General features: G+C 58.6%; 1 protein-coding gene across 3 annotated transcripts; it reads left to right on the top strand.

The window, feature by feature from the left end:
* The first annotated feature begins 2,859 nt into the window (after positions 1 to 2,859).
* Positions 2,860 to 10,926, top strand: RAB37 (RAB37, member RAS oncogene family). 3 transcript variants are annotated; one of them, XM_044247485.1, is made up of 9 exons: positions 2,860 to 3,034; positions 5,703 to 5,813; positions 6,883 to 6,924; positions 7,456 to 7,522; positions 7,602 to 7,654; positions 8,558 to 8,623; positions 9,196 to 9,252; positions 9,330 to 9,406; positions 9,601 to 10,926. In XM_044247485.1, exons 1-9 carry the CDS (start codon positions 2,942 to 2,944, stop codon positions 9,704 to 9,706), a joined length of 672 nt encoding a protein of 223 aa, XP_044103420.1. In that variant the 5' UTR covers positions 2,860 to 2,941; the 3' UTR covers positions 9,707 to 10,926. The 3 variants fall into 3 exon arrangements, with proteins under 3 accessions (XP_044103420.1, XP_044103421.1, XP_044103423.1); XM_044247486.1 differs by having other exon boundaries at positions 9,578 to 9,668; XM_044247488.1 differs by lacking the exon at positions 5,703 to 5,813.
* The last annotated feature ends 26 nt before the right edge of the window (positions 10,927 to 10,952 follow it).

Below are 10,952 nucleotides of genomic sequence, written 5' to 3'. Positions count from 1 at the left end.
CCTCCCACCGTGCTCCCTTCCTGCTCTCCCATTTCCTCCTGGGGCTCCCCACTGGCTAGACCCAACCAGAAACTGGAAAGAATATCTTGATACAGATTGCTCAGGTCCTCCTTCCAGGGCAAGAAGAATGTGGAGAGGCAAAGGGATGACTTCAGATTTTAAGTATAGTCCAAATTTAACACTGTTGTGTGGGTCCTAGGGAACTGGCAGGCCAAGAACTAAAGTTTTATTCTTAGCACTCTGTCTCTCCCTGGATATCCTCGGGATCAGGATGGAGCAAGAACACAGGGCCGGTGGGACCACACTTAGGGCTGGGATGCAGCAGCATCACACTTGGTGGGAAGAAGAGACCCAGAGACTGGGCTTGCCCATTGGATCACAGGAAGGAAGGCAAGGACACCTAATGGCCAGGGATTCAGAGTAAAGCAGAAATGAAAGCCTGGCCAGCGTGTGTGCCAGGGGCCTGGAATCCAACCCGAGACACCAGCGCCCAGTGTTTGTTCATGACCAGCCTCCAGAGTGCTGGGAAGGGCAGGGCTGAGTCCCAGGAAAGCAAGGTTGCCCAGAAAATTCCTGAGACCTGGGACCAGGCTGTCATGCCGGGCATTCCCCCCACTAGGGGCCTGTTCCCCATCTGCCCCTCAGCACATGAGGTCACAGGGGGCCCTCACAGCCACCAGCCATCTCCCCCAACTCCACACCCATCCCCCCACCTGTCAGACTCGGAGGGCAGACAGTGGGGTGGACGTGGGTGTGGATGTGGTTGGGAACACTCTGATTCACACTCCACAGACGCATAAGGGTGGGGCCTCCAAATTTTGCCACTAGCCTGATAAGAAAAATGTGGCACCTGGCCTCTAAGAAGGAAGAAAGAATGTGGTCAAACAGAGAGCCTGAAGCAGGCTGACACAGGACAGGCCTGGCTCCCCCAAACTGACCACAAGACATAGGATGGTCTCGGTCAAGCCGACAACACAAACCAGAGCTGGAAGTCAGAAGCCCACCTTCCCCTCCGCAGGCTCTAGGAGGGGCTCCTTCCTGGCCTCCTCCAGCTTCTGGCGGCTCCCGACAACCCTTGGTACCTCTTGGCTTGTAGATGCAGCACCCCAGTCTCCAGCCCTGTCTTCCCAGAGCCTCTCCTCCCTGTGTGTCCGCTCATCTGCTTACAGGGACACCAGTCGTACTGGATTAAGGACCCACCAGACTCCTGTACGACTTCATCTTAACTAGTCACATCTGCAAAGACCCCTCTTCCAAATAAGGGTCCCATTCTGAGGGACTAGGGGCTAGGACAGCCACAGATGCTTTAAGGGATGTAATGCAACCCTTGCAGGGGAAGGGGAGCGAGGGTCACGCCACCCCCTCGCTCTCATTTCTCGTGGTCCATTACCCTCTTGCTCTGAAAGCCACTGCCCCTGCAGGGTTCCAGTGTGAGCACTTAAGAGCTCAGAGTGGGCTGGGGTGCTATTCGCAGCGGGTGACTCTGGCATCCAAACAGCAGGCGATTACACACATCTGCAGGGTACCTGACAGCTTCTCGGCTCCCATAGCTGGCTCTCTGAGGCCCGGCGCCGGAAAACAGCTCCAGCCGCTGCCCAAAATCACAGGGCTAGGGGCACATGGACTCACAGTCCCCACCAGGCCTATAGTCTCTGATAAGCCACCCCCCAACACCTAAGTCAAGGGGTGCAGGTGCCCCTCCCCCCATGCACCCCCAGTCAGTCCCTTTGTAATATGGCCACAGAGCCCCTGAAGCCTACTAGGAACAAAACCGCCCACACTCCCACTCTCTGTCACCAGGAGCTGCAGGATTGCTGGGATGTCCTGCTTAAAATGATCCGCGACTTCATGAATTCATTTAATACCAAACATTTAAGGCCTGCTTCAGGCCAGGGGACCAGGGCCTGGGGGCCCGGGCCAGGCTGCATAAGGCCAGCCCCACCTTCAGGAGTTTCCAGATTGGGAGGGGGGGTGGGGGGGTGGGGGGGGGGGGGGGTGGAAGAGGGGGGTGCTTTCCCAGGATGGCTCATTCTGGGCGCAGCCCAACAGGTCAGAGAGAAATGAGAGGTGATCTACACTATAAAGGGTCAAAGTCCTAGCACCCCCCTAGGGACCGTAAGAAACCACAGTGTAAATGTGGGGCAAGGTGAATTTCAGTGGGTGAATAAAATCATATTCAGATGAGCTCGCGCTGGGGTGCATTAGCAAAAGCAAAACTGCCTGAGCGCCTTCCTCGCCGTGCACGTCTTCTCTCAAAAGCAGCGCCCGGGGGTACCTGGATGTCTCAGTGGGTTAAAGCCTCTGCCTTCGGCTCAGGTCATGATCCCAGGATCCTTGGATCCCGAGCTGCATATCGGGCTCTCTGCTCAGTAGGGAGCCTGCTTCCTCCTCTCTCTCTGCCTGCCTCTCTGCCTACTTCTGATCTCTGTCTGCCAAATAAATAAATAAAATCTTTAAAAAAATAAAATAAAATAAAGGCAGCGCCCGGCCGCTCTCTAGAGTCCCTGGCCCACAACCGCCACCCAGGAACACCCGTCGGCCTCCAGCTGGCCGGGGCTCCGGCGCCGCCTGCAGGCCGCGCTGTGCAGCGGCAGCGAAAACCGGGGCGCCTGACCGCGGGGCCCCACAGATGCCCGACCCTGCGAGTCAGACCGGTCCTGGGCTGGATTTGGGCCCGTCTCCCCAGAGCGCGATGCCCGGTCAGTTTGCTCGGGGGCCGCCTGTCCTGCCCCCGAGGCGCTGACCCTGCGGTCGTGCGCGCCTTCGCGAGCCAGCCTTCTAGGGGCAGGTGTCGTCTGGGTGCCGGGACGGAGGGAGGAGCCTGTCGGGGTCTGGGCCGGGGCGGTGGAGGGTGGGAGGATGAGGTGGAGCCTAAAGCGGGGCGGTCCCTGCGCTGTCCCTCGCCCGCCACCAGCCCTAGCTCACCTCTGGTCCAGGGGACATGACGGGCATGTCTGGCGCCGCTGTCACTCGGGATGGAGAGGCCCTCGAGGACTCCCCGCCCTGCAGTCCGAGCTACGATGTCACGGGCAAGGTGGGTGGGCACTGCGCCCAGCGCTGGGGACTCCCCAGCCTGCTCTGAGGGCCACCCCTTCCCCACGCCCTTTGCCCTGAGACCCCGGTCCAACCCCCTTTCTGGCTGCGTCTTCTTTGGACTCAGCCCTTCCCCCAAGGAGCCGGGTCTCCCCGAGCAGGGAGGAAGGGTGGAGACAGCCCCCGGCTCTACGCCCTAGTCTAGGGCTCCAGGCTGGCTCAGCAAGGGTGAGGAGAGGGGGGGTTAGAAGGACTGAAGGACATCCCACACGGCGGACCCCATCCCCATTTTCTTTTGCTGCACCCTGATTGCTATGATCCCCCGGAACCCCATGCTTCTCCGTACGGGTTAAGTGCACAATCCTCCTGCGCCCAGGCACCCACAAATGCTGGAATATGGGGATGCCTGGAGACGAGGAGGGGACGCCCCCTGGCGGCGGAGCAATTGTGGTCAATGCCTTTTCCCCAGCTAAGCTCCCCGCGGAGACTCTTAGGCCCCAACCTCCGTAGGTCCCCGGGTGCCCCCAAGCCCCACCACCTCCTTTCTGCTCCCGCAGCCATTTCCTCCCGCCTTCTTCCAGGAGGGTGTTGCTAACCAACATGCAGCCCTGCCTGAGAATTTTTAGAACCTGGGAAAGATTCTCTTGGTTAGTCCCAAGTGCCCTGTGGGCTAGCTTCGGTCCCCTCTCTGGGGCTGGATCCCTCTGAAGGGGGCAGCCATGGACAGAAGCAGGTGAGGGAGGCGATGGACTCTGGTCTGTCTGACCTCCCTCTGGGCCCCTGGAGGAGGCAGGGACCAGGAACTCTGAACTAGGGGCTGAGGGAGCACAGAGCTTCCACTCTTCCTCTGAGGCTGGGGAGGAGTGAGGGGCTGCCCTGTGACATGCTGCGGGGCCTTGAAGGAGGCTGGCCTCTTCCTGTGCCTCGGGGCCTCCGCCACCCCCACCCCAGGCTCTCTCTCACTAGGAACTGGGGCCTCTCCCCCCCAGTCTTTCAGGGGAAGCCACTTTGCAAGTCACCCACCCGGAGCCGTTGAGATAGGCGTCCTGTGTGGGCTGGTGGCAGGAAATGGGCCCCTGTGCCTTCAGGGGAGGGGGAGCTGCTAAGGCCCAGGCCCCAGGCTGGTGGGGACGGCCTGACCTCCTGGCCTGAGAAGCCAGCTGGCCTGTTTGTCTAGGAGGTGGCAAGGCTGGGTAGTTGTGTTTGGTGGAATCGCCTGGCTGGGGGGCTGGGGGGCTGGTGAGCATCTTTTGCTCAAGACAGCTGTGATCTGAAAAGTTTGCAGGAGTTCACCCTCCCTCCTTCCTCCTCAGGGGCCAGGACACAGGAGCCAGGGAGAAGTGCTGGCTCCAGAGGGCTGCCCGGCCACCAGCCCTCCATCTCCCGTGGGCCAGGCAGCATCTGTAGGAGGAGCCTGGCAGAAGCTCCTTGGGCCAAATTAGAGGGAATGGGAGCCGCAGGCAGGGAGTACCCAGACCCCCCAGACCCAGGCCACTCTTCCCTGAGTCTCAGGCACTTGACCTTAGCATTTTTGGTCCAAGTCATTAACAGACTCCAGAGAGACCTCGGTGAAATTATCCTTCCTCCCTTCTAGCCACTGTGGAAAGCATGCCACAGAACAGTTAAGGAATCTTCCCAAAGTCCCCCAGTAGCCATTTACAAGCCAGGACCCCAGCCTTCACTGCCTTTTGCTCAGTCCCCTTACCTTTCCATCAAAGTTAGCTAATCCTAGTACCCTGTGCCCACAGCAGGAATGCCTTTGGGCTCCACTGTCAAGGTCAGAGCCTCAAAAATAACTCAAACCTAGTCCCTGCTCAACCCATTAAGTATCTAACCAGCCAACTGGGAAAATTCCAGCATTAGGTCCAGACTTCTGTTCTCCAAGCTTGAGGAATGACTGGACAGAAGGCTCCCTCTCCCTGTCCCCGCTTGTCTTGTCCCTGAAAGAAGATCATGAGCAGAGACTGACCAGACAACACGAGGGCAGGGATACACCCCACCCCACATTCCCTCCCCTAAAGTGACCCAGAGATGCTAATTTGCATCCATCTGACCCACCTGGGAGGTTTCTGCAGAAGAAACTTTAGACTCATCGTCTCCCCATTTCGGTATAAATTTCAATCCTCCCTAGTTTATGCAACACTTTTATAAACATAAAATGTCATTAGAGACTTCCAGATAAATTCTGTGACCAGAAAAAGAAAAGAAAACAACAGCAGTGGTAATTTTAGAACGTGCCTTTGCATACAACCGTGTCCGCCCCATCAGATCTGATAGCCTCCCTTGGGTGATAATCCCTGTCCACGGTATTAACACTTCCTTTCTGGAAGAGGTGGTTCTTTGGGGCCACTGAGCACATCTGCTGACTTGTGAGTGCTGAGGTCTCAACGCAGGAAACTGGGTGAGGACAGGAGAGTCAGAGGGAGGGCCTGAGAAATGAGCTGAGCCAAGGAGTCGAGAGGAAAGAAAGGGTGAAGGCAGCATCGGGCTTTCTAGAAGCAGGTGGCCCTCAGTACTGACAGCAGCCTTCCCTGGCCCTCTGGCCCTCTGGCCCTCTGGCCCTCTGGCCCTCTGGCCCTCTGGCCCTCTTTCCAGGGTTTCACCCTGGAAGCCCAGAAATTTGCCCCAACTCCCCAGTAACTGCCTCTGCACCCCCCCCCATCTCCTAGGTGATGCTTCTGGGAGACTCAGGCGTTGGCAAAACCTGTTTGCTGATCCAATTCAAAGACGGGGCCTTCCTGTCCGGGACCTTCATAGCCACGGTCGGCATAGACTTCAGGGTGAGGTGGCGGCAGGCTCTTCCTCTCAGCAGCAAACCGGGGCAGGCCAGGGCTCAGGCACAGCGTGCTGTCCTCTCTGGCCCTGGCTCCTCAAAGCCGCTGTGGGTCATTCCCCAGAGGGCACCAGGGGTGCTCCCCCTTGGGACCACAGAGGGGGCCAGGTTCAAGGAGTCCAGGCATGGTGGAGGGGCTCTCTGCCCACCTACAGGATCTGAGCAATGACACACTGAGTCTTAAAATTCTGCCCCGGAGCAGGGCAGACACACCCCAGGGTGGGAGCTGAGTTTCCTGGCCTTCCGCTATCTTGCTCATGGCCCTCTGAGCTAGGCCCTCTGGCAAGGCCTCAGAGGTCAACAGGTCTTTCTGGAGTTCCTAGAAGCACCCCACTGCACTGCGTTGAAAAGCTAAGCTCATCAGCCTCCCTCCCTGTGGTCTCGAGGAACCCACCCTTACAAACCCACGTCAGGGCTGTATCACGCTCTGCTCTGCCATTCTCCACCCACAGGGTCCAGGACAGTAAGGTCTAACCCAGGTGGTGGGGTGAGGGGGCGGCCATGCAGGGGCCGGCTGCCTCCCTCCCAATGGGAAAGAACCCAAGCTTCACTTAGGAGAACTAGTGAACAGCTAGAGGGAAAGACCACCCTGCAGACCCATCCTCTGCTGTGCCCAGGATGTGCGGGGTGGAGGAGGCGGGCATCTTATCTCTAAGGGCTCGGTTCTGCAGGCTGGGGCTGAGCTCCAGGAGGCACCGATGAAAGTGGGAAAGAGGCGGGGCCCCCAGTGTCCAGCCCTGAGTCACCTTCTGAGGTCAGGAGAGTCAGGCCCTGGCATGTTGTAAGAGGAGCAGATGAGTTCCCAAAAGAACTCTGCCATGGGGCGGGGTGGGGGGGAGACGGGGTCCTGCTGCCCTGAAGAGGAAATCTGACTGGAGATGTCTAGGGGGCTCACTGCACCCCCTCGAACCCCGGGAAGCAACCAGAACAGAACGTCTGCCGCTCTGTAGGACGTCAAGGATCCAAGCCTTCCCCGCCATCCAAACCCACCCTCCCCCTGCCCCTGTCTCTTTCAGAACAAAGTGGTGACCGTGGATGGTGTGCGAGTGAAGCTGCAGGTGAGACCAAGTCCAGAACAGCGGGGGAGCGGGGAGGATGGAGGGCCCCGCCCCTGCTCTGCACCCAAACCGCAGGAGGCCTGCAGCCCTGCCCTGAGCCTGGGGCAATTTCCTGTGGGGCGCAGAGGAAACAGCTTTTGTGCTTTTGTTTGTTCAAGGAGGGCGAGGGGGGCGGCCCAAAAAGCAGTTCCCAGGCACACTCTCTACCGTCAAAGGCTCAAAGGCCACTCGCTCCACGTGCCTGCGGACGGGCCTCCTCTGCTCCGGCTCTTCTCCAGTTTCCCAGATCTCATCCGCTCTGGGAGACTGGACGCCCCCAAGCCCTCGGCTAGGGAAGAGGCCGCAGCCTGAATGAGCTCGTGAGCTCCGTAACAGCACCCCGGACATCATGGGTTGTTCGGAAGGCCCTGAGCCCCTAGAGCAGGAAGCGTCCCCCCTACACACACAGCTGTGGACTCCGCGTGGGTTCCCTCCGCGCAGCCCGGTCCCGGCACACTGCCTCCCTCTGACCGTCTGTCCATCCCTTCCTAGATCTGGGATACAGCCGGGCAGGAGCGGTTCCGCAGTGTCACCCATGCTTATTACCGAGATGCCCAGGGTAAGCCCTTCCCCAGCCCACCCGGGAGACCCATCCTTCTGCCCCACGTCCCCTGTGTGATCTCTCTCTCCCCCTGCAGCCTTGCTCCTGCTCTATGACATCACCAACAAGTCTTCTTTCGACAATATCCGGGTAGGTCCCCTTCACACGCCCGCCAGCAGCAGCCAAGGCGGGCCCTCCGCGAGAGAGGACTGCTTCCTGCTTTGTGCGGAAGGGGACAGAGCAGGGAACACTGCCGCCTTTTTCAAAACACCTGCCCTGTGACTCAGAAGGAATAAGCTGCCGCTGGGCATCTGGTCGGCCTGTGGGCGGGGAGGCCAGGCAGGCCGCTGGGTGCCTGTGCCACCTGCTCAGTCCTGGCTATGACTCGTGAGTGCCGTTCCTGACAGAGTTCGCCCAGTACCCAGCTCCGCCCTGGACAATTACCCAGGTGGCAACGACAGAGATTCAGTGAGCAGGTCTGTCCTTACCAAACTATTGCAGAGTAGGGATAAGAAGTCAGTAAGTACAAGCACTGAGCGCGTACGGCACCATAAGGGTTTCACATCTCCCTGATCTCAAGGGATTGGCAAGCGCATGGGGGGCAGGGGGCGCTCGGGGACCAAAACACGTAGATATAAAGCAGCTTATACAGAGGATGGAAATCCACAGCACGTGCATTGCCACCTCCAACTCCAACTCCCTACTCCTGGTAGACATCACTAATCCATCACAATCTTTCCGATCACTAAGCCCTTACGTGTCCCTAGAATCCTCCATGAGTCACTCCGGGAAATCGCTGGGGACTCCCAGCTGATTTCGGAGATAAAGCTCTGCCATCTGCATCTTCCATAGAACAGGGAGTTGCACACTTGGGGTTGGGTCAAGGAAGGCTGATCCGGACCAGAGAGGCCAGAACAAAGAGGCAGATAAGAGAAGGCAGGGGGCCTGTGAGTCGCCCAGTGAAAACCTAACGAGCAGGAGAAGAATGGGCAGAGGGAGGGGAGAAGGCCTGGTTCTCGGGCACAGCCTGGCTTAGCTCACCCTCTCCCACAGGCTTGGCTCACTGAGATTCATGAGTACGCCCAGAGGGACGTGGTGATCATGCTGCTAGGCAACAAGGTGAGCGAGCCCATCCCTGCGCCTCCCCTCTCACGAGCCCCACACAGGCCCCAAGAGGGTTCGTTGCATGCCTTCTTCCAGCAAAGGATTCTTCCCAGACTCCAGGTCAGGGGTCAGACCTATTTGGCAGCTTCAGCCTATCTCATCTGCCCTCTTAACGCTTTGGAAATGGCCCCCTCCAGGGAAAGCCCAGGCTGCCATCTGAGAGACCCAGGGTGGCCAAGACGCTCAGCCCCCACTAGATCCCAGTAAAGTAGTCACAGATGAAGAGCTAAAACCCAAGTCCCAACTACGATCACCCCTCTGAGGCTGGTCACCACACCCCTCCAAAGGAGAGTTTCCCATCTCCCCCAGGTGGCAGTGGGATCCCCTGGCTGGGAGTTGGGTAACTCAGCCTCTGAGCAAGGCGGAAACCCTGGCTCCAAGCCAATCATACCACCCGCAGTCCCACAGGCCACCAGCAGAGGGCAGGCAGTGGCTGCTCCTGCAGGTAAAGGGGCCAGCCCAGGCAGGAGAGGGGCCGGCTGGGGTGGAGGTTTCCTTCCCCAGAGTGACCCACCTGGGCTTGACAGGCGGATGTGAGCAATGAAAGGGTGATCCGTTCGGAGGACGGAGAGACACTGGCCAGGGTAAGTGACTGCCCGTGGGCAGGACGAGGGGTGGGGGCAGTCAGAGGCTGGCCCTGAGGACATTCTTTTCCTGGCAGGAGTACGGAGTTCCCTTCATGGAGACCAGCGCCAAGACAGGCATGAATGTGGAGTTAGCCTTTCTGGCCATTGCCAAGTAAGAGCTGAGCACGGACGGGAATCATGTGGGATGGGATGGCACCATCTGGGAATCCAGTAGGGCCTGGCCCCTGGCCCGGCCCCTGGCCCTACAGGCACTGCGCCTCCTAGGTCCAGTAGCCCCGGGTCATGGGAGTAGGGAGGGTGCAGTTCCTCACTCCCTGCCCAGCCCACTGCTTCTTCCTCTTCAAGGGAGCTGAAGTACAGAGCCCTGTGGCAGCCCGATGGGCCCCACTTCCAAATCCGAGACTTTGTGGAGTCCCAGAAGAAACAGCCCAGCTGCTGCTCCTTCTTATGAATCCCAGAGGGGCTGAAAGGAGGCTCCAGAGGCCCTCACGGATGCAGCCTTCTCCCCCAGAGCTGGTTTATTCTGAACGTATGGGAATCGGGGGGACCCAGGGCACAGCCCCTTCCCAAGAGGGAGCTGTACTCCCACTCTTACCTTAGTTCCTGTAGCTTCCCTACATCCTGGGGGAGGGTAAAGTATTTATTTCACTTTAATGATACATAATGTAATACAAAAAAGGAGGGGTGGGCACCAGAAAACCACGAGACAGAACGGGTGGTCCTTTCGCCTGCTGGTACTAGGACTTAGAGGCCCGAGGCTGCCTCCTTGCCTTGACAAGGGTGGTATTCTCCAGCTCAGCAGCAGAGGGCAGTGATGCACTTCTGCAGTAGGAGGGCAGGCCGTGACCCCGCTGGGGCTCCACCTCAGCTGGAGAGGTGCAGCAGACCACGGCTTTACTTCCTCCAGCTCCCCCGGAATGGAATGTCTTCCCCAGTAAGATGCGCCCCTGTGCCAGACCAAGGCTCAGGGAAGATAATCGATGTGGAGATTGGGCCGTGACGGAGCTCTGTGGGTAAGGGAGAGAGGAGTAGCACAGACTAGGTCTGTATTGGCTGCCTCTGGCCTTACTAGCCCCACTCTGGAATGTATGTACCCCTTTTCCTCCAGCCCACAGACTGAACACATTTGGTTCCTGTTCTCTAGACCTCAGGTGGCAGGAGCAAGCCCCTCTTTTCCCCCTCCCCCAAATCCCTGGTGGAGGGCTCTCTACCTTTTTGCTTGTGCCCTTAGACTCCTAAGGTCAAGCTAGGGAAAGGTTTTTTTCTCCTGTCTCGACACTTTGGAGATAGGCAGCCCCACAGGCTACTGCAAGCAGCTCCAGTGTTTCTACTGAGTTAAGAATCCGATAAGGAGGAACGCCTGACTCTCGGAGCAGGTGGGAGGCGGAACCAGGCAAACCTTACCCCACATCTATCCCCACCCCCACCCCGCCCACCCCAAGCGTGGTCTCCTCCCTGACCACCATGCCTTTTCCCCTCAGACACCACCACAGTCAAAACTGCTTTGTGTCCCTTCCTACTGAGCCAGGTTAGGAGTAAGAGGTCACCCATTTCTAGGTAAATCAACACAATGTGTAGAAAACAAAGTCACGCGGGTTAGGTTGGGTTAAGGAGAGAGGCGGCAAGGAGTTTATGTGGGGCCAAGGTCACCTGTCCCACAAAACCCTGACCCTGGACATCGGAGGTGAACAGGAGAC

The sequence above is a fragment of the Neovison vison genome, chromosome 5 (assembly GCF_020171115.1).
Source record: "Neovison vison isolate M4711 chromosome 5, ASM_NN_V1, whole genome shotgun sequence".
NCBI classification, from domain to species: domain Eukaryota; kingdom Metazoa; phylum Chordata; class Mammalia; order Carnivora; family Mustelidae; genus Neogale; species Neogale vison.
The sequence above is the reverse complement of the archived record's forward strand: the minus strand, read 5'-3'. Positions and strand labels throughout refer to the sequence as shown.

What these genes read in the sequence shown, in the direction of transcription:
- RAB37 (XM_044247485.1), top strand. Translation starts at nt 2,942, where the DNA reads ATGACGGGCATGTCTGGCGCCGCTGTCACTCGGGATGGAGAGGCCCTC. An exon ending in GCTACGATGTCACGGGCAAG is followed by an intron (nt 3,035 to 5,702) that starts GTGGGTGGGCAC and finishes CCCATCTCCTAG; the next exon opens with GTGATGCTTCTGGGAGACTC. An exon ending in GCCTTTCTGGCCATTGCCAA is followed by an intron (nt 9,407 to 9,600) that starts GTAAGAGCTGAG and finishes TTCCTCTTCAAG; the next exon opens with GGAGCTGAAGTACAGAGCCC.